This window comes from Porites lutea, chromosome 13 (assembly GCF_958299795.1).
Source record: "Porites lutea chromosome 13, jaPorLute2.1, whole genome shotgun sequence".
In the NCBI taxonomy this organism is placed as follows: domain Eukaryota; kingdom Metazoa; phylum Cnidaria; class Anthozoa; order Scleractinia; family Poritidae; genus Porites; species Porites lutea.
The window spans coordinates 14,902,371-14,924,343 of record NC_133213.1 but is presented as its reverse complement, the minus strand read 5'-3'; the positions used below and the strand labels follow the sequence as shown (position 1 = coordinate 14,924,343).

General features: G+C 39.7%; 3 protein-coding genes across 3 annotated transcripts; all 3 read right to left on the bottom strand.

Moving 5' to 3' along the window:
• Positions 1–351: 351 nt before the first annotated feature.
• LOC140922430 (histamine H2 receptor-like) lies at positions 352–1,215 on the bottom strand. The gene has a single exon (XM_073372416.1). The coding sequence runs from the start codon at positions 1,213–1,215 to the stop codon at positions 352–354; it is 864 nt and encodes a 287-aa protein (XP_073228517.1).
• Positions 1,216–7,474: 6,259 nt separating this feature from the next.
• LOC140922428 (histamine H2 receptor-like) lies at positions 7,475–9,783 on the bottom strand. Its single transcript, XM_073372415.1, has 2 exons — positions 9,766–9,783; positions 7,475–8,400 (listed from the first exon to the last, which is right to left on the bottom strand). The coding sequence occupies exon 2, from the start codon at positions 8,366–8,368 to the stop codon at positions 7,475–7,477; it is 894 nt and encodes a 297-aa protein (XP_073228516.1). The 5' UTR covers positions 8,369–8,400; positions 9,766–9,783.
• A 3,943-nt stretch (positions 9,784–13,726) lies between these two features.
• LOC140922427 (histamine H2 receptor-like) lies at positions 13,727–14,629 on the bottom strand. The gene has a single exon (XM_073372414.1). The coding sequence runs from the start codon at positions 14,627–14,629 to the stop codon at positions 13,727–13,729; it is 903 nt and encodes a 300-aa protein (XP_073228515.1).
• Positions 14,630–21,973: the final 7,344 nt, after the last annotated feature.

Here is a 21,973-nt window from a genome sequence, read left to right as displayed (position 1 = left end):
CTGATGAAAAAAAAAAAAAAAACTAAGTGAAGCAAAGCGGGCTTTGCTAACAGGGTGGGAACACAATTATACTTTATGTCATGATAAAAAGTTCCATCCAATAAGAACTTGCGTCTCACACCACCTGTGAACCTTGATCCTAAGTCCTTTCCCTGATATTATATATTCTCTGAGGGTCCAGAGGACTTGTTTTCTCTCCTAGTGGGCCATTTTCCCAAATTTCAATTCGCTTTGGGTCCAAAGCGTCACAGATTTATCAGTCTTAGCTCAAGCCTTTCACACTCGTTCATATAAGACCTACATCCTACAAGAAAGAGTTACGTACGAAAAGTCAGGTCGCCTTTAGTTAGCTTAATTGCTATTTTCTTTAAAACACAGCGCCAATAAATCTTTTTTTAACTCTTTCTTTATGTCTCTTTTGAAAAAGGCATAGGCCAGCGGGTTAATGGCCGAGTTTAAAACCAATACAAGAATTTTATATTGTTCATCTTCACATAGTGATGACAATAGTATTAGAAAACTACAACGTAGATATATCCCATAGCAAACAAGAAACACTCCTATCACAATACCCATCATTATTACTGCAGACTTCTCGCGGTGGGTTTTAAATGATATCCGGTGGTTAAAACGTAACTGTTTTGCTAAGGTGCGTGCTGACTGATCATGCCTGCATACATGAAATATCATTGATACAAAGCAGAGTATTAATACAACACATGGAAGAAACTCGCAAATTATGGTCGGCCAAATAAAAGGACACTTGCTGGTATCGTTTTTAAATAAGACAAGACAAACGGTATCTTTTAGCGCATTATAACTAACTGATAGAGCCCAAGAGAAGAAAATAGCTTGGGTAATTCGACGGCGAGTCATCAAAGTAATGTATTTTAGAGGATAGACGATGGCAATAAAACGATCCAGTACTAAGGCACATAAGTTCAGAGCAGACGTGTGACTAAACAACAACCTTATAATATTCACCCACGAGAACCAATAATCAGGCCAGCGGCAGGTGTTTGTAATGTCGCAAAAGAACAGAGAAGGAATACCACTCAAACCAACACATAAATCTGCTACTGCAAGTGATACAATAAACGCGTTGGTTTTGGTGCGGAGATTTCGTCTGCTGCACACGAGGAAGATTGTAAATCCATTTCCAGTGATGGTCAGGAATGAAAGAACCCAGCCAAGAATCCAAAACCAGGTCTCCATTCTTAACAGTTAAAGGAAGTTCTTATCAACTGTGGAATATAACCAACATGTTGCATAAATATCAGGGACACATGTCAACTGGTTACTATGGGCCGTTTTTACTTGACGTCACGGCGGCCATATTGGTGTTCAAAACAATGAAACCGCGGCCTTGTTGGCGTGCCAATCAATCCTGTGGGAGTTGACTGAACTCTTCTCTTCTGTAAACGCTCTCTTTTGTTCCAATAAATTCGCATAGGTGCTCAGGTCACGTGAGTGAAAACGCTCTATTTGTTCTTTTAATCGTCTTTATTTGTAATAATTTGCTAGTTAATGTCAGTAAATAATAACTTGTCTTGCGCTGTGCTATAACAAAAATTTGCATCAGGACGATAATATATTAAATACCTTACGTTTCTTCGTGTGTTTGATGATAAAATAGCAACAAAATGTTTTAATAAATTTTTGGAATCTAATACATTGTTAAAGGTAAAAGTGTTAGCGTTTTTCAATGTACCGTTCCAGCGGTGGACATCTCCTCTACCAACGTCGTCCCCAGGGCGCTTTTCCCTGGCTTTGGAGGTGGGGCGGGAAAAGGCCCTGGCATCGGCTGGCTAATCCATCATTTTGATTGGTTGATTGATTGAGGTAAATCATGTAAGAAGATGCCCAAATGGAAATAATTTAGGGAAGGTACGTTTTTTATTGGGGGAGGGGGGGGGGGGGGGGGGGGTGGGCCGGGGTATTTTAGAATTTTTTTGCGAAAAAAGTCGTGGCCCTCCCATTTCCTGGAATGGATTAATGCATGACCCTTCAGAAATACCCAAACAAAAACATCTGACCCTCCCCCCTACCTATCCAAGGCAAAAATAACCGGAAATGAAAATAACAAAATGGAAGTGTTACTCATATAACCGCGTTCATCTGCGCACAAAGTAGTTAATTGCGTGGCGTGTGATTGTACGGTGAAAACTTGAAAATGGGCAAGGATGTACGAGGAATAGAAAGAGGGAAATGTGCTTGTGGTGAATGCGAGGATTTCATGAGGTCAGATGGAACAACTTGTGGTTACTGTGGCTGTTTGCCGACTCGCCATTCTAAAAAGGATGCCCACTACTCCTCTCACTCTGTTGGTGGCACATCGGCTGCGGGAACAAGTGAAAGCGAGAAGTGGAAAGATGAAGGTTCCCGAACCCAAAGGGCGAATATACTAAATTCTCAAATAGTACTTTGCCAAAATTCTACCTGTCCTTTTGGACCACTTGTCCCTACAAGGAACGCTTTCGCCACACTTGGGTATTTTTCCAAGCTAGAACAATTTGAGAGCCTTCATTGTGAGAAAGGAGAGCTTTATATGGAGTATAGGCAAATGTTGTGTCAAGAGCGAAATGGCCAACTATGTGAATTTTGCGAGAAGGATGAGACTACCAGCGCTCCACTTCCAACTTGACGACCATATCCCGACTATGGCAAGCTGCCAACCTTCCATTATCTCTCTTGGAGTGCAACCCCCACCAATGGCCGTGAGCCGGACGACTTCCAGCCTCGAGCTCAGATTAAGAGATTGTTTGAGGAAAGTGAACTAGTCAGTGGGGACAGTGAGGCTATTAGAAAGTTTTCAGATAAATACATTGTCCCCGAAAAACTTGTGGCAGAGTATGTTGAACACCTTGCCCAGATAAAAATGCGCAAGGAGAAGAAGAAAGAGGAGACTGAAAGGGAGCGAATGGAACGGCTGAACCGGCAGTACAATGGCATTGACTAAGCTGGACTGTACAACTCCGATACGCTGTCGTCCTTGAGAGTGGACGAGCTATCCTTGTACTTTTCCCATCACAAGATCACCTTCAAAGGGAAGAAAGCTGCAAAGGTCGCAATGATCAAAGCGCACATTGGCAGCTTGCTGTACAATTCAATGGAGCGTCAACAACCTCGGCAGCCCCCGCTTAGAAATGTGAGGCAACAAGTGACCTCATCACTTTCCGAGGTCAAAACTCACTCGCAAAGTGATGTAGTAGATCGAGTTGTTGGTTCAAGCTTAAGTGAAGAATCCTCACCGGAGACTGGTTTTACACCAGAACCCCGCGCAGAAACATTAAAATATGGGCGAAAGCGGAAACGGGTCGAGAGAGACAATTATGTTAGTTGGGAAAAGATAGTTTTTTGATATATAAATTTTTCGATAACTGCAAATAATTTAGATTAATCTTGACTGGTAGCTTTGCTTGTATATACAAAATAGAAGCGACATGGAGTATTTTTTTCCTTGCCAAAAAAACTGTGACCCTCCCCCGGTTGAGAATAAAACAGGTTTGACCCTCCCCAATTTGTAAAAAATTTACTGATGACCCTCCCCTCCGAAGCCCCGGCCCACCCCCCCCCCCCCCAATAATAAACGTACCTTCCCTTATGCATTATAGTGAAATCGAAATGGCGGAAAGCATGTCCGCTTCAACGAAGATTTCTACAAGAAATCTAGTTTGCAGGCTATGTGCATGATGGTTCTCATGAGAGTCGCTATAATCTTCGAATATGCAGCAAGGCCGGCTTATCTAAAGATCTGTATTTGAAAGTTTATAAAACCTGTGGCAATGCTGTAAAATTTCTGAGGACGATCCGCAGTGTTATGTGTTATGTACAGGTGGCGTTACATTCGTAAACAAAATGGGTCAGTTTATTTAGGGAGCTCAATCTGTAGACAATACGCCGTCTGATCTAAACTCAGAATATTCTGTAAAGCGATGCGTTCAACTTTCACCGCCGTCTTCGCATCAGCCGTCGAAGCGAAGCGTCTATCAAAGAATATGCCAGACAAAAGATTCGATGTGGACGAGCCGCAATAAAAGGGGGTGGTAGGCCTACACGACTTTTACCTCATGCCAAAATGCTGCTTGTTCCTCTGCTAGGTAGATTATGCTCTGGAAGGTTCTATATTTTTACTGGGCCGCTTGTTTTACACTGAGAGGTCATTGCACACATATCGATTTACTATGGTTTTTGTTTCTGGTCTGCAGGATTTGCCCTCTGATACAAGAGCATTTTTAATTATTGACCTTTTTTGAAGCGGACAGCTTTTTACTACGGTTGAATAAGGGTTGTAGTTTTCTCTAAAGTGCCTTTTGGATCTAGATAACTAAGCGATTTTCTTTAGTCCGTGAATGAAATGTTTTTTTTTTGCAATGTTGTATCACGCTGGCCCAGCTTGTTTGTTTTCTTTGCAGGCATGTTAAATTATCACGGATAGTGATTAACAGGTCCAAAACTATAAGAATAGAGCGCAGCTTAAACTGAAGCTGCATCAACTATGCCGGGTAACCTGCATTGTGACTCAGTAGACTCGAGCTTGGTGTTTTCATAAAGATAATAGGAGTCTTGACTGGAGCGCGACGTATTATTTCCTTCCTTGGTAATAGCTTTCGACTAATAAAGCTTAACAGTGTTTGGGCTGTTTTGTTATTGCCATTTTGTGATCAGGCACGACCATGGCTTCGGTTCTCCACGCGGACCTCATTAGTTGCCGCGTTGGCTTTGTGCTTAGTTGCTTTTACAAGAGCAACGTTAGTTGTTCCGGCTTTGTCGTGGCGAGAACGGTACAGTGCTGTGAAATAGCATCGACTTGCCAGATTCAGTAGGTAAGACACTTCAATAATATCCTGGCCTTGCAGGATAGATTCGAAGCATTTTACTTGAAGAGGTTTAAAATTAATCGATGGAAAGTTACCGTTACTCAGGGAAAAATCTGACCCGGCCAAGCACTGATAAAAACTCTGGTCTACCCGCCATCTTCGATGCTTTGTTTATCGTATGCGATCATACGCTAATTTACATAGTACACCCACAAATTCTGGCTGTTTGGTGGTCATGTGACCGGCCGATGCCAGGGCCTTTTCCCGCCCCTCCTCCAAAGCCAGGGAAAAGCGCCCTGGGGACGAGGTTGCTCCTCTACTCTTTTTAGGGTTTCCCCATGGGGAAATTTTTCGGGTGGTAATGTGCCGTTGGGACACTGGGACACCTATTCTTTACTCCTGGTTCAGCTGAATTTTTCTACCCTATACTAAACTGAACTTCCCAAATCCCTCCCTATCCAAAAGTTGCAACCAACCCACACTGAGTTCTTTTACCACAAAATAGAGTCTACAGAAAAAATCTTTTCGTTCGTTTGAGTAGGGCGAATAAGAGTATGACAAATTTTGATAGGTGTAATAAAAATGCATTTCTTGCTACTTTGGACACTGTACACAAATGAACTTAATGTCTTTTATTTCATTATTATTTATCAGCTACTTTATTTTCCTACCTACGTACACTTATGTAAATATCTTATATAGTGTGAAATAAAGAATTGAATTGAATTGAATACCCTATTTACGAATGGACCAACACCAACTCGTGGGTGAAAAAGCAAACACCAAGTCGAACCAAGCCGAAAAGGAACTTTAAGTTTGAGTATTTTGACTTCAGCATTCACAAAGATATCAGAAAAATGTTACGTACAGCTGTTATTAGCTATATAAAGATGGAAATTTATGACACATGTTTTATTGATATCGGAGTTGCGATGGCAACGCAATGACGCCATTTCGTTTTTAACTTGCCTTTGTATTTCTTGGTACCAGGAGTTTTTTCAGAAATCATAACAGTCCAGTTTTTGATTCGTCGTGGCCGCTGAATAAAAGCGCTGAAGACTTATTTGTACAGGGTTAGCCTCGAGCCAGTTAGGGAGCAAGGTTGGGGCGGTGGTGGGAGCACTCGTCTCCCACCAACAATGTGGTCTGGGTCAGGAGCCCATCAAATTTGATGGGCTCCTGTCTGAGATCAAATCCCGGCGTTGACTTCAAATGTGGGTTGAGATTGTTGTTGGTTCTCTCCCTTGCTCCGCGAGGTTTCTTTCCGGATACTCCGGTTTTCCCCTCTCCTCAAAAACCAACACTTCCAAATTCTACTTCTATCTAGAACGCACAGACACGTTTAAACGAGTGTATAAGAACTCCTAAGTGCTTCGTGGGTAAACAAATTACAATTTACAATTTACAGCTTGCAATTTTAAGGAAAAATATTTATAAATACCGGCGAGAAGAAGGTGCCTGAATTGGAGTTTGAAACAATAGACACAGTTGTACACAGGTCTTCTTCTGACTGGAATTTGCGAATATATTTACCTCATGTCAAGGCTAGCACTGTTTAAACGAGTTCTCAGTTCTTCCATTCAGTGGCGGCCGCGACGAATTCGAAACTGGACTATTTAGACAGTGAAGGAAGGTACAAGCTCCCTCAGGCGATTTCTGAGAAAAAGTCCTGTTACTTGGAAATACAAAGGTAAGTAAAATACGTAATGGCCTCATTACGGTAACTCCGGAAATGTCGATAAAACATACATCATAACAAATTTTCATCCTCATACAATACAGCTGTGGTAAATCTTTTTCTGATGCCTTTGTTAATGTCGACATAGTAAATGCTCATACTTGAAAAGTATAATCCCTAAAAAAAAACAGTCGAGCCACCTTAAAGAGACAAGAAAAGCAAATTTCAGACTGACAAAGACAAATTACATCCGCTACTATACTGCAAATTAAGACTATTATCACAAATTATTTACAAAAGCTTCCACTGTTCTCAGTTAAACTTAAGGCAATTGAAAACTACTTTAAAACTTGTGTAGCAAGAAAAAGATGGCTTTTCGGGTATAGGGTATCTGAAAAAACTCTTTATGTTGCCTGTATATAGATATCAATACATACATAAATATGATCATACAGATCGGGCTCGAAAGTTTTGAATATCTCATTCACACCTGGTATGGACTGAGCTTAATTAACCATCAGTTTGCACGGAAAGGAAAAAAAAATACTATAATTCTCTTCTTACACAAAAACAAAAACGTTTACTCCATGTTTGTTTAAATTCTAGGAAACTACTTAACAGATCTAGAGTTGATTACAAAAGTTATTTTAGAAAATAAAGTAAGGAAAAAGAAATACTGTCACTTGGTCTGAAACAAAAATGTTTTAATTTACAAATTTAGTCTACCAGTTCTGTGGACGTTGGCTTGATAAACCTCGGAATCGTTTCAAGAGAGCATCTGATATATACTGGATTGACTCTTATCAACGTTTGGTTCTCGTACCCTCCTTAAACACCAGTGCTTCCGAACTATGATTCGAGATAAACCGCCAGGGATTTGCCGGCCCAAAAACTGCCGCCTGCGATGCCTGACACAATCCGCTATCAAAGGCAGTTCTGCCAACTAATATTAAGATCTCGGTCCTTCAAAAATGATCTAACGTACTGAAGTGGAAGGCTCTACTTGGTTACTTTTCTTAAAAACCACCTGACCGATAAGTCTTCTAAACTCTTTCTTTATGTCTCTTTTGAAAAAAGCATAAGACAGTGGGTTAATGGCCGAGTTTAAGACCAAGACAGGAATTTTGTATTGTTCATCTTTACATGATGCATTTGTGTCTGATAGTACTACTAGACTACAACGTAAATATATTCCGTAGCACACAACAAACACTCCTATCACAATACCCATCATTATTACTGCAGACTTCTCGTGATGGGTTTTAAAAGATATCCGATGGTTAAAACGTAATTGTTTTGCTAGGGTGCGTGCTGACCGATCATGTTTCCATACATGAAGTAACATTGACACAAAACAGAGTATCTGCAGAATACAAGGAATGATTTCCATGGAAATCATTAAAACCGCAACTGCAACGATACTGGTCAGAGGGGTCTCACAGCAAAGTCGAAGTGCGGTTTTGAGCGCAACCATCGTAAATGACGCTATCCAACAGGAAGTTATCACTTGAATAACACGAGATCGAGTCATAAAAGTTATGTATTTAAAAGGCTTTATGATGGCGATGTAACGGTCGAGCACCAGAGAACACAAGTTTAAAACAGACAAGTAGCTAAACAGCCACCTTATGACATCGATCCATGAAGGAAAAACTTTAGGCCAGTAGCAGGTGTTTGTAATGTCGCAAGCTAACAGAGAAGGAATAACGCCCAAACCAACACACAAATCTGCTACTGCAAGTGAAACAATAAACGCGTTGGTTTTGGTGCGGAGATTTCCTCTGCTGCAGACGAGGTAGATTGTTATTCCATTCCCAGCGATGGCAAGAAACGAAAGAACCCAGCCAAGAATCCAAAACCAGGTCTCCATCCGCAAAAACAGTTAAGGGAAGTCCTTATTAACTACAAATGGAAAGAAAAATATCCTCTTCGCAAAAACATCAGGGGGTTCTCAGTTATTCAAGATGTACGTTACTAGGCTAAATTTCTTTTTATTGTCCTACTTTGTCATAAATTTAGTAATTTCTTATTCGATGTTTTTCCTAGTAGGTAATTAACCAAGCTTTCGCAACACAGTTGGTAGGATAATAAGAATTGTCGCGTATCAAAGGAACAAACTTAACCGTTGTAATTCAAAGGATGGGCGCTTTCTATTCAACTAACGAGTTCCGGTTTGAAATGTTGGAAGTTCCACGTGTCTAATGGAACTCTACATTCCGGTTATACCGACCCAACCCAAGCCACCACGCGTTTGGTGATTGATCGTACAAAAGAGTGGTACTGGGGACAACAATTTTGTCAATTAAAATGGCACATTTCGGTCCGACCGACCGAAATGAGCGGACCGGTCAAAGTGGACCACCTTCAAACTAGACCCAAATATTGCGGTCGGATCGAACCGAAATGGTCCGTTCCATTTGATTTCTAACCGAAATTTACGGAACTTTCAAAGGGAGTGAATGGAAAGCGCCCGATGTGACCTGTCAGTCACGTGAGCAAGAGTTGGTTCTGTTTTTAAAGTCATAAGGTGTTCTTTCAAAAGTCAGAACAGTTACTCATATACCAGATCAGTCCCTTTGAAAATAAAGTTCTGTAACAGGTTTTTTTCCGAGATTTTTTCTTAATTCCACCACTGCCGAACTCAACATTAATGAATTAATCTCTTCTCTTTTGATCTGGCTGGATAGTCCTAATTTGAGTGGAATTCTTCTTACAACTAATAAAACCAGTCTAGTCGGTTACTTCTAACAAATGGAACCGCGACCTTAGCTGATTAAAAAAAATGCATCTTCAATTCATTTTAAATTGCAGCAGAAATTACGACAAAAGTGCAAATTAATTACCACACTACGAATTGCGACGGTTATTCCAAGTTACGTCGACCGAACAAGGTTTTGTATTCGGCTTTTCTTAACATCTCGATGCAAGTTAATTTTATAGTTACTGAAACAAGCTCTGACTACCTCTCACCTTTTACCTCTGACAAATCTTGATCAATGAAATGACAGTATATTCGTACTTCAGCAGCACAAAAGACCGTCTCTTATTATTTACAGCGAGTTACTAAGCTGTTTGCCAGGGTAAGTTTCTGGTGTTGTCGTTAACCAATCAGAAGCGAGAAAATAAAATTACATATCAATTAAACAAGACATATATGAGCCTGCAGCATGTAATCTGCCTAGTAGTCTGTTTCGCTTGAAAAGCTGAAGAAGAAATGGCTTTCGATGTCATGAAAAATGAAAATACTTTGTCTGCTTTGTACGTTACCTGTATGCGAATCATGCATTCCGTGCTTAGTTCTTTCACTTTTCAGCCAAAGGTGTAGTCGACGTCGCAGATTATGCTCACCTGAAACAAAACGGAAACGCTTGCTACGCAGGCTACTCACCTGACGCGAATGGCCAAACTCTTTGTGTGTTTAATAATAAAGAGTTTATAAAATATTTCATGCAAACGATTAAATAGGCTTTAAAAAAAGGCTCCAGCTACTAAACAGAGCACGCAAAGGTTATTATTTGATTAATGTAAGGAAAAAGAATATACTGATCACGATGTGAAAAAGAGATGTTACAAGGAGAAATTTCGTCTCGGCCCCGGACCGTTGTAAACCTTGAGCTTGATTCTCGCAGTCTCGTTTTTACTCGTTATTCTAAGTCAATTTACATTTATTTAAGACCTTTTTAGTGAAAAAGTCAATTATGTTGGCGGAAGCCTTTCATTGGCGCTCCGGCTTTAAAAACACAATGTCGATAAGTTTTCAAGACAGTTGTAATCAACTGTGCAAAAAAACACCCTCTTCACAGAAATTTTGTCTAACCTTTCTTAGTTATTTATAAAGCCTTGTTGTTTTATAATCCTTTTAATATACATGGCGCAAGACGACTGGAGTGTCGAGTCGATATGATGTTTTACAACTGTTCTCACTATGGCTTACCAATCAACTAACAATATCGTTTAGTTAAATGTCGTCTTTTGCATTTTTATTTCGTATCGCTAAATTGCATTCGGCATGCAACATTTTATAACATCGTTCCAGCTACGAGCAACTCGTCTTTCCATTTGCGGTTGACTGAGTTCCTGACCAACCAACCATCATTGCATTTATTTCTTTATCACGATTTCTACAGAATTGTAACGAAAATTAGCCTTACGTTCGTGTAACCGGGGAGAAAAACGTGATAAATTTGATAGCTACCTTCCTTTCTCCATAATAAGTCATTTTACACTTTAGACGATTTTTATCATTTCAGTCACACCTGCAGGACTGAGCTGAGTTAATCTTTCAGTTCGGTTCAGTAAATTCAAGGAATTGTAGGGGTGTGTTCGAGCAACTCGCTCGCTACACGATGAGGTACCAGGAATCTGATTTACATCTTGCCTTTATTCTTTTTCGACTTCTGCTAACAATCTTGATCTTCTTACTCTTCTAACTCTTCCACTTTTTCACAAACTTTCTTCTACCAACTTCTACTCCTTAGTTCAAACATAATAACGGTTTTTATAGCCAAAGCTGGACATGTTTGGGTTAACTGACCGTGGGAATAAAATTACGGTGAACTCGGTGTGGGTAATGTTTTGGTATGACAGAACCTACATGGTTGGGATCGGCAAGAGGGTACAAACCACTGAAAAACTAAAACTCTGGTTAACAAACCCAAACACAGGAACTTCAACGAGACTAATAAGCCAAAGTCAGCTCTAACATCACAAACACGACGACAAGCTTATATGAATATCCTAAAATGGCAATAAGTAAATTCACGAGCTAAGCATAATTTCATAAGTACAAGAAAAAGCAAAGGATCAAAACAGGAAAACACCTACGAGGACAAAAATCTAGACTAACCTTGACCCACTTGATGAAACAAAACTAAACTTAAAAGATGAGAAAAATCCGTCTTAAAAATAACTTTCTAAATACTTCACAACAGAATCTGACGCCGTTAACAGAGTTGACTACAAAGACTATTGCACGAGCAGCCTAATTTGTTATCTTAAGTGCGGGGGAAATTGGCGCCAGGCCTTTGAAGTCACCGAACCTCGAACCTCTGAACTTGTCAATCGTGTTTTCTCTCGTCAAACTGGTATTCGGATTGCGAGTATCCGTTTCAGATTGATAAACCGATGGTCAAAACCGATGAATAAACCTCGCGTAGTAAAAATTTTTTTCGCTTTTCTTAAAGGTCGCAGGTGTTTGTAATATCGCAGAAGAACAGAGACGGAATAACGCTCAAACCAACACAGAAATCTGCCACGGCAAATTAAACAATAAACCCGTTGGTTTTGGTGCAAAGATTTCGTTTGCTGCCAACGAGGAAGATTGTAAATCCATTTCCAATGATGGTTAGAGATAAAAGAAACCAGCCAAGAATCCAAAAGCATCCATCCATCTTAACAGTTAAAGGAATTTCTTTCCCCCAGGGGCAGGGAGGGGGGGGGGATCTTTAGAAATTTTCAGGAGGCAATATGCCGCTGGAACACTGGAACACCTAGGCTATTCTTCTGTTTCAGCTGAAGTTTGCTACCCTATCAAACTAAACTTCCCAAATCCCTCCCTATCCAAGGATTGTTCTCTGATTTCTATACCCAATCCCATTCTTAATTAACTGCTTGAGAACTATACCCTATAAAGCGGCACAACATATCCCATCTGACAGTACCTCCTGCGGGGGCTAGGTTGCCTTTCAGCCTGAGTTTTTTTTTTTTTATCTCAAATTTTAAAAGGATCTGCAGAAACATCTTTTCGTTCGTTTGAGTGGGCGAATAAGACTATATAACAAATTTTAATGGCTGTAATAAAAAATACATTTTTCTTTTCTCCTTGATAAATTAAAGCCTGCTAGTTATTTTGTAGTTCAGACTTTCTGACGATGTTATGTTGATTCTCTCCACCTCTTGACCAATCATCGAAGAGAACAACTGTTTGCATATTAGATAATTAACACAATTAGACAAATAAAGAAAACAACGGAAAATTTCTGGCACGTTTTGCGAAGAAAATGAAATAGCCAGGAGTACTATTACTGCCCAAGACTATCAGGTTCTATGATAAAATACCACGGATGAGATAACTACGTTTTAAACAATATCTGATGGACTACAGATTCTTTAAATCGCCCCTGTATTCATTACCGTCGGAACTGACAAACTCTATGGTATCGTTTCAGGTAAGCATAGGTAGTTTAGATATGAATATTTTGGAAGGAATAAAAAAGAAATTATTGAATTTGGCTTTGTACGTATGATCTGATGAATTATACAGATCTATCTATTCAGCGTCATTCAATACTTGTTGCTATTTCTCATCTGTCAGTTAAATTTTTTAACTAATTTCCAGCTGCCGTTTAATCCATCCCTTGGCCTTCTTAATTTCTTGCGGTTTGAAATTTAAGAATCTTTTCTCGATGAGCTTCAATAACAAAGGTTTTAATTTCACATCACTCAGGATGCGACTCATGAATCGAGGAGTCAAGTCGAGCAACCTTAAATAGACAACAAAAGGCTGAAAAGAGCTAAATTTCATAGTGACAAAACTGCTACTGCAAATTGAGACGATTATCACAAATTATTCAAAAAGTCTTCCACTGTTATCAGTAATAAGCTTAAGGCCAAGAAACTGCTTTAAAACTTGTGTAAAAGAAAAAGATGGCTTTTCGCCGCGCCATAGGAAATCTGCCATATCATGTTGCTTATATAGATATCAAATGATGTATACATTAATATGATCATACAGATCGTGCTCTAGAGTTTTTAATATTCATTCGATTCACACCTGGCATGGACTGAGGTTAATTAACTATCAGTTTGCAGGGAAGTAGAAAAATAATACAATTCTCTTCCTACACAAAAACCAAAATGTTTACTTCATACTTGTTTAAAATCTATATAGGAAACTACTTAACAGAGTTGATTACAAAAGTGTTTTAGAAAATAAAGAAAGGAAAAAGAAATACTATCACTTGGTTTGAAACAAAAATGTTTCAGTAAGAAATTTAGTCTACCACTACTGTTGACGTGGGCTTGATACCTCGGAATTGTTTCAAGTGCACCTGACATAGGCTGGATTGTATTCTCTTCTTCCTTGGGTTCTCGTACCCTCGTTAAACACCAGTTCCTCAAAAAATGATTTGAGACCAACAGCCAGTGCATGATTTTCCAGCCCCAAAACTGCCGCGTTGCCTGACACAATCCCGCTATAAAAGGGGCTATTTCTGTCTATTTCTGTCCTTCAAGAATGTTCTAACGTATAAGTGGATGGCTCTACTTGGTTACTGTACTTAAAAGCCACCTGACCGATAAGTCGTTTAAACACTTTCTTCATGTCTCTTTTGAAAAAAGCATAAGACAGTGGGTTAATGGCCGAGTTTAAAACCAAGACAGGAATTTTGTATTGTTCATCTTTACATGATGCATTTGTGTCGGATAGTACTACGAGACTACAACGTAAATATATTCCGTAGCACACAACAAACACTCCTATCACAATACTCATCATTATGACTGCAGACTTCTCGTGATGGGTTTTAAAAGATATCCGGTGGTTAAAACGTAACTGTTTTGCTAGGGTGCGTGCTGACCGATCATGTTTCCATACATGAAGTAACATTGACACAAAACAGAATATCTGCAGAACGCATGGAAAGATTTCCATGGAAATCATTAAAACCACAACTGCAACAATACTAGTCAGAGGGGTCTCACAGCAAAGCCGAAGTGCGGTCTTGAATGCAACCAGCGTAAATGACGCTATCCAACAGGAAGTTATCACTTGAATAACACGAGATCGAGTCATAAAAGTTATGTATTTAAAAGGCTTTACGATGGCGATATAACGGTCGAGCACCAGAGAACCTAAGTTTAAAACGGACAAGTAGCTAAACAGCCACCTTACGACGTCGATCCACGAAGGAAAAACCTTAGGCCAGTCACAGGTGTTTGTAACGTCGCATGCGAACGAAGACGGAACAACGCTCAAACCAACGCAGAAATCCGCTACTGCAAGTGAAACGATAAACGCGTTGGTTTTGTTGCGGAGATTTCGTCTGATGTAGACGAGGAAGATTATAAATCCATTTCCAGTGATGGCAAGAAAGGAAAGGACGCAGCCAAGAATCCAAAACCAGGTCTCCATCCGTAGTAACGGCAGTTAAGAGAAGTTCTTATTAACTACAAATAAAAAGAAAAATATCCTCTTCGCAAAAATATCAGGAGGTTGTGAGTTATTCACTGGCAGATGTATGTTACTAGACTGAAGTCCTTCTTATTTTCCTTCTTTGTTATAAACTTGGTAATTTCTAATGATTATGTGTTTCGCATGCGCAGTGGGTCACTGACCGAGCTGTAATAACACAGTTGCCGGTAGGAAAATGAGGATTGTTGCGTGTCTTAACCGCTGTAATTCAAAGCCAACGGGCGCTTTCAATTCAATTCCGGTTGAAATGTTAAAAATTCCACTTGCCCAATGGAACTACATCGACCCGACCCAAGCCACAGCGCGTTTGGTTATTGTTCCTGCTAACGAGCGGTACTAGAGACAACATTTTTGTCAAATGAAAAGGGACACTCCAACATTGCCGATTCTTAATCTAGTAAATAGCTCTGATCTGGCTGGATATTCGTTCTTAATTATTCTCTTTACAACTAAATCAGTCTGGTCGGTCATTTCGAACAAATGGAATTAACCGAGACCTTAGCTGATTAAAAAAAAATCTACCTTCAATTTAGTATAATTTGCGGCAGATAGTTATAATATAGTTATATAATTGCGACAGGTCTATTACAAATTACGACAAAAGCGCATAATAAATTACCACTGACTACGAATTGCGACGGTTATTCCAAGTTACGACAACCTAACAAGGTTTTTTATCTATAGGTTTTTCATAACATCTCGAGGCAGGTGAATTTTGATAGTTACTGATTGAAACAAGCTTTGACTACCTCTCATCTCATGTGTGCCAAAGCTGGACATGTTTGGGTTAACTGACCGGAAGAGTTTCCATTGTATATCGCTGACATTGCAACAGGTTTGCTATTGTTAGGGAATAGATTAGCCTACGCACAGCCGCAACTGACAAGTACCAAAGAACCTAGGACAGCTCTAACACCACAAACATGACTACCTGTAAAAAACTGACATCTGACAATTAATGCCAAGCGAATAACATTCCTAATATGGCAATAAGTAAATTCGCGAGCTAAGCATAAATTCAAGTACAAGTAAAAACAAAAGATCAAAACAGGAGAAACAGTACGTGGACAAAAACAAGAGTTAATGAAACAAAAACTAAACTTAAAAAGATAAGATAGATCCGTCTTAAAAATAGCTTTCAAAATACTTCACTGAACAATATACATAGCGCAAGATGCTTGGGGTCCGGTACGGTCGATACGATCTTTAACAACTGTTTCACTAGCTGAGCTATCAATCATTTAATATTGTTTAGTTATGTATTCTATTGTATTTTTCTTTAGTACAGCGAAATTGGAAGGTTTTATTATTCATTCGGCATGCAACGATTTTAATATCGTTCCGGCAACAAGCAACTCGTCTCTCCAATTTGCCGTTGGGCTTCCTAAGCAACCAATATTATTTTCTTTGTCATGATTTCTACAGAATTTAAATTAGGAAAATTCGCCTTACTTAGCTACCTTCCTTTCTCCATGATAAGTCAGTTTACATTTTTTTCATTTCAAGTCACACCTGCGGGACTGAGCTGCAATAAAGTTGCACGGAAAGATTATAAAACTACTACATTTCTTTGTGTTTTTCTCACAAGGAAATTATTTCATATAACAAGAATATCGTACAATTAATTTTTCCGTTCGGTTCAGTAAATTCTAGGAATCTATTGCTATTAATAGAGTTGACTACAAAGACGATTGAACGAACAACCTCAGTGCGGAGGAAAATTGACGCAGTCACCAAACCTCAAAATTCTGCGAACTTGTCAATCTTGTTTTCTTTCGTCAAACTGGTATTCGGAATGCGAGCATCCGTTTCAGAGATTGACAAACTGATGGTCATAACCAGTGAGCCCGCTGTACAAAAAGTGGACGGCTATGCTTGGGTTAAAAACTGTATCCAAGCAACAAGCAGCACATGCTCACGCTATCTTTGTTAATTGATTGATGCAGAGTCTTGCTCGAGTATGCCAAAATCGAGCAAGAGAAGCAAAGCGGGCTTTGCTAGCAGCCGGTCTGAACACAAAATTATACTCTATGTCATGATGTGAAACCATGTCGTAAAAAGTTCCATCCAATAAGAACTTGCATCTCACACCTTCTATGAACCTTGATCTTTTAAAATCCTTTCCCTTGTATTTTGTATTCTCTTAGGGTCAAAAGGTTTTTGTTTTCTCTCCTAATGCGCCATTTCTCCAAAATTCAATTTGCTTTGAGTCCAAGCTAAGTGTCACAGATTTATCAGTCTTAGCTCAAGCCTTTCACACACGTTCTGTTCATAAAAGACTTCATCCGACAAGAATGAGTGACGCATGTAAAAGTGATAGGATTTAGTTACCTTAGTTATTTTCTTCAAAACACAGCACCGACAAGTCTTTTAAACTCTTTCTTTATGTCTCTTTTGAAAAAGGCATAAGCCAGCGGGATAATGGCTGAGTTTAAAACCAAGACAGGAATTTTGTAGTTTTCATCATGCATGGCGATGAGGTTATCGTAGTCTGGAATAGTAGTAGAAAAATACAACGCAGATACATCCCATAGCAAACAAGAAACACTCCTGTCACAAGACCCATCATTATTACTGCAGGCTTTTCGTGATGGGTTTTAAAAGACACTTGATGGTTAAAGCGTAACTGTTTTGCTACGATGCCTGCTGAACGATCATGCTTGCGTACGTGAAATATCATTGATACAAATTAAAGCAGAGTATTAACACAACACTTGGAAAAAATTCGAAGGAAATTAGATGTAGCCATATAAAAGGGACACACATTGTTTTGAAATAAAAAACCAAAAGGATAACTTTCAGCACATTAAAACTAATTGTGAAAACCTATGAGCAGACAATAGCTTGGGTAGTTCGACGGTCGGAGTCATAAAAGTAATGTATTCTAGAGGATGGACGATGGCAATAAAATGATCCAGTACTAAGACGCATAAGTTTACAACAGAGGTGTTACTAAACAAGCATCTTGTAAAATCCTTACCCAAGACAGCCACAGCCAAAGTTGAGGCCAGTCGCAGGCGTTTTGTAATGTCGCCAAAAAAAAAAAAAACATTGATGGAATTATCATAACGATCAAACCAACACAGAAATCCGCCACGGCAAGTGAAACAATAAACGCGTTGGTTTTGGTGCGGAGATTTCGTCTGCTGCAGACGAGGAAGATTGTAAATCCATCTCCAGTGATGGCTAGAAATGAAAGAAACCAACCAAGAATCCAAAACCAAGTCTCCATCTTGGCAGTTAAACGAAGTTCCGCCCGTGAAGTTCTTATCAACTGTAGAATATAAAAAAGTTATATAATCATCATCTTGCATAAATAATAGGGTCACATGTCGACGGCTCAGTAATGTGCTAAATAATTTCATAATAATTTGTCTTGGGCTGTGCTACAACAAAAAAATTTGCATCAAGACGATAATGTATTAAATACCTAAGGTTTTTTGTGTGACGGCCGCAGGTTTGTCAGTTTACTGTTTAGCGTTACCCTCTTTAAATACGCATTACCCCCCCCCCCCCCCAGGAGGGGGGTTATGTGAGTGGTAATTCGGGTGGTACTGTGCCGCTGGGACACTGGAACACCAAATCTATACGCCTGGTTCAGCTGAATTTTGCTACCCTATACTAAACTCATCTTCCCAAATCCTTCCCTTTCCAAGAGTTGCTCTCTGATTCCTATTACCCCCTATCACAGACTTAGCTGCTTGAAAACTATACCCTATAAAGCGGCACATATATCATATCCCATATATGGCTATACATCCCTGGGGATTAAGTTGCCTAAGCATTCAACCCACACTGAGTTCGTTCATCACAAATTTTAAAGAATACAGAGAAAAAAAACTTCTTTTCTTTCGTTTGAGTGGGGAGAAAAAGAATATGATGGTTTTTTTATAGCTGTAATAAAAGCATGTCTTTTACCTTTCTCCTTAGTAAATTAAAGCCTGCTAGTTAGTTAGTTTATAGTTCAGACTTTCTGACGCTTTTATGTTGATTTTCTCCACCTCTTGACCAATAAAGAGTACAACCGTTTGCATATTAGTTAATTTACACAATTAAACAAATAATTATAAAAAAAATGGCGGAAAATTTCTGGTACGTTTCGCAAAGAAAATGAAATAGCCAGTACTAATTACTGCCCAAGACTATAAAAAAACCCGGATGACAACTACTTTTTAAACAATATCTGATGGACTACACATCACTGAAATTGCCCCTGTATTTGACAAAACTTTATGGCATCGTTCGAGGTAAGCGCTTCACACTTGGTTTTTTTTTTGCATATTTTATATATGCACATCTCGCACGTGCGAAAAGAAGTGTCACATTCTGATTGGTTGTTTGTTTATAAACTTAAGACTAACCCACGAACCCTGCTTGGATATAACTATAGTTAGTCTGTATTGTTTTGGATCACCGCGGCGTAAATTTTCTAACTATAGTTAGAGCGAACAGAGAAGCGGTCACATTACCGAAATAGCTATCTATAGTTATCCCCGTCTTCACTATAGTTAGTTGCCCAGATGTGACCGCAGCCATTATTTCTCAGCTGTCAGTCACGTTATAATTCTTAACCAATTTCCAGCAGCCAATTTTAACTCATCCCATGGTCTTGTCAGTCTTTTGTGGATTTAATTTAAGAATCTTTTATCGATGAGCTTTAATAACAACGTTTTTAATTTCACATCACTCAGGATACCGTTCATTTTATCTCGATTACTTGCTCTATCGTTAGCCGCAGCAATAAGAAAAGAAAGGGAAGAAGTAAACAAGTTGCTGCAAGCAGCGTATACTCGGGCTGGCTATTAAGTGCTATCTGATAAGTCATTCAGAACTTTCATATGGGGTACAAAAAAAAAAAAAAAAACCATTAAACTTTAAGAGACATCACTGTTTACAAGTATTGTTTTTGTTATTCAAATTCATAACGAGTGACACAAAAGAATTTTCTTTTTCATGGTCTTTTTTATTGTTTAATGTAAAGTGCCTCTATTATTCGTCTTATTCCAGAAACAAAGGTCGCAATTACCGATGCGTAGCCAGATCATCGACCTATCCTCGGAGACCTAGGGGCAGTCAGTCGGGTCGGGAGAAAAGCTGGGACGAAAGTTTTCCAGTACGGGCAAAAGAGCCCCTGGGTACCGACTCTCACCGAGCCATTTCCAGAAATTCAAGCAGATGCCGGCTCCTGATTGGGCACAAAAAATACTTTGTATTATTGTGCCCAATCGGCGAACAGTTTCCCCTGAGTTCTCTGGTGAGGTCGTACGCGACGGCTATCGTCTCGATCACGGCTTGTCTGGTTCATGCACCTGCAAAGAAATGCACGCGGTCAGGAAACTTTCAGTTTGATATAAAATCCCCTTCTGATTTCAAAATACTGTCTGCCCGAACACTAAAGACTCTTTTCCAAAAATACAAGCTTGAGCTTACAACAGGTATTCATGGTTTAATCGGTCACGTCTTGCGTAAATATCAGGGAGTTTTTAAAAGATACCACGAAGACTGACAGCCACGAAAACGACTGTCGCATGGAAAAGTGAATACACATTTTTTCAGTCTCTATCGTGATTATGGCAACTCGTTTACTTTATCACATGCAAGCGAACTCTTCTGGAGATGAATTTCTATCAACGTACCATATCCAAGTTCATGAAGAGAATGAGTTTTGTCATTCACCGGCTTGTTTACGTCCTTCACAAACGTGAAATTAGGCATTTTCACGCAGGTAGTCGTGCAGTTGACGGCAAAGAAATGTACAAAAAAGCGTGATGCACGTGCAAAGTTGTTGTTTTGCCTTGTCAAACTATTGCTTATTTGACTTTCTCGTCGCCGCCGCATCTTAAATTTCCTATTATTCACGATACATTTTGATCCGTCAAAAACAGAATATTCTCGGGGAAAATTGAATTGCTCCTGCTGATAGGATCCCAAACGTTTTTTCGACTCCGCTAGTTCTTTCGTTTCTTTTTAGGAAGGTAGAAAATAAAAGTTTCCCTTGCACGCACAAGCTTGGTGAAAGAACCGGACAAATAGCCGTCGTGTACGAACTTACGAAAAGAACTCAGCAGAAACTGTTCGCCGATTGGGCACAATAATACAAAGCATTTTTTGTACCCAATCTAGAGCCGGCATCCGCTTGAATTTTTGGAAATAGTTCGGTAAGAGTCGGTACCCAGGGGCTCTTTTGCCCGTAATTGAAAACTTTCGTCCCGCCTTTTCTCAAGATCGCGACCCGACTGACTGCCCCTAGGTCTCCGAGGATGGATCAGCAGCACAAAAGGCCGTCTCTTACAACTATAAGTTTCCGCCATTGTCATTAACCAATGGGAAGCGAGAAAATAAAATTACATATCAATTAAGCAAGACATATATGAGCCTGCAGCATGTAATCTGCCTAGTAGTCTGTTTTGTTAAACTTAACGCTTGAAAAGCTGAAGAAGAAGATGGCAGTTCGAAGTCATAAAAAATGAAAATGCTTTGTCTGCATTGTACGTCACCATGCGGATAATGCATTCCATGCCAGTTCTTTCAATTTTCAGTCAACGGTGTTGCCGAAGACTATGTTCACCTGATAGCCTGTGTAGCAAGCGTTTCCGTACGGTTTCGGAACAAAGAACGAGGAACGAAAATTCCGTTCCTCGGTCTCTCTTTTCTCCGAAACAAATGGGAAACGCTTGCATACAGTTTAGAGAGAGTTAACAAGTTTAAATATCTTGGGGTCCTCCTAGACAACACTCTATCTTGGAAGGACCACCTAGAATATATCGGTATCAAGATCTCGTCTAGATTACGTATTCTGCGTCGAGCGCGTAAGGTTCTTCCCAAACCAACTTGTCAAATGCTCTACAATACTTTAGTCCTGCCATTGTTCGATTATTGTTCGCCTGTCTGGGACAGTTGTGGGGTTGGGAGCAAAGCCTATCTAGATAAGCTAAACAGACGCGCCGCATGTATTATTGAAGGTAGATCTATCGAGGCTGAGGAGTTAAAACCAACACTTGGTTTGCCTAGCCTACAAGCACGCAGAAATTATCTCAAATGCGTCTTAGTCCATAAGTGTCTTCACGGAATAGCGCCTTCGTACCTACTTTCAGAGTTTAGACACGCGCACCTTTTCCATGGCTATAACACCAGAAGTCGTGATTTGCTGCGCCCTCCCTTCGCAAAAACTACCAAATACCAAGGTAGCTTCAGAATAAACGGTGCTCGGACCTACAACGCCCCACCAAGAATCGTTAGACAAGTAGAGACCCTCAGTGAATTCAAAATCAAGCTAAAGCGCCA

Coding starts and splice junctions, on each gene's coding strand:
- LOC140922430 (XM_073372416.1), bottom strand. CDS start 1,215: ATGGAGACCTGGTTTTGGATTCTTGGCTGGGTTCTTTCATTCCTGACC.
- LOC140922428 (XM_073372415.1), bottom strand. CDS start 8,368: ATGGAGACCTGGTTTTGGATTCTTGGCTGGGTTCTTTCGTTTCTTGCC.
- LOC140922427 (XM_073372414.1), bottom strand. CDS start 14,629: ATGGAGACCTGGTTTTGGATTCTTGGCTGCGTCCTTTCCTTTCTTGCC.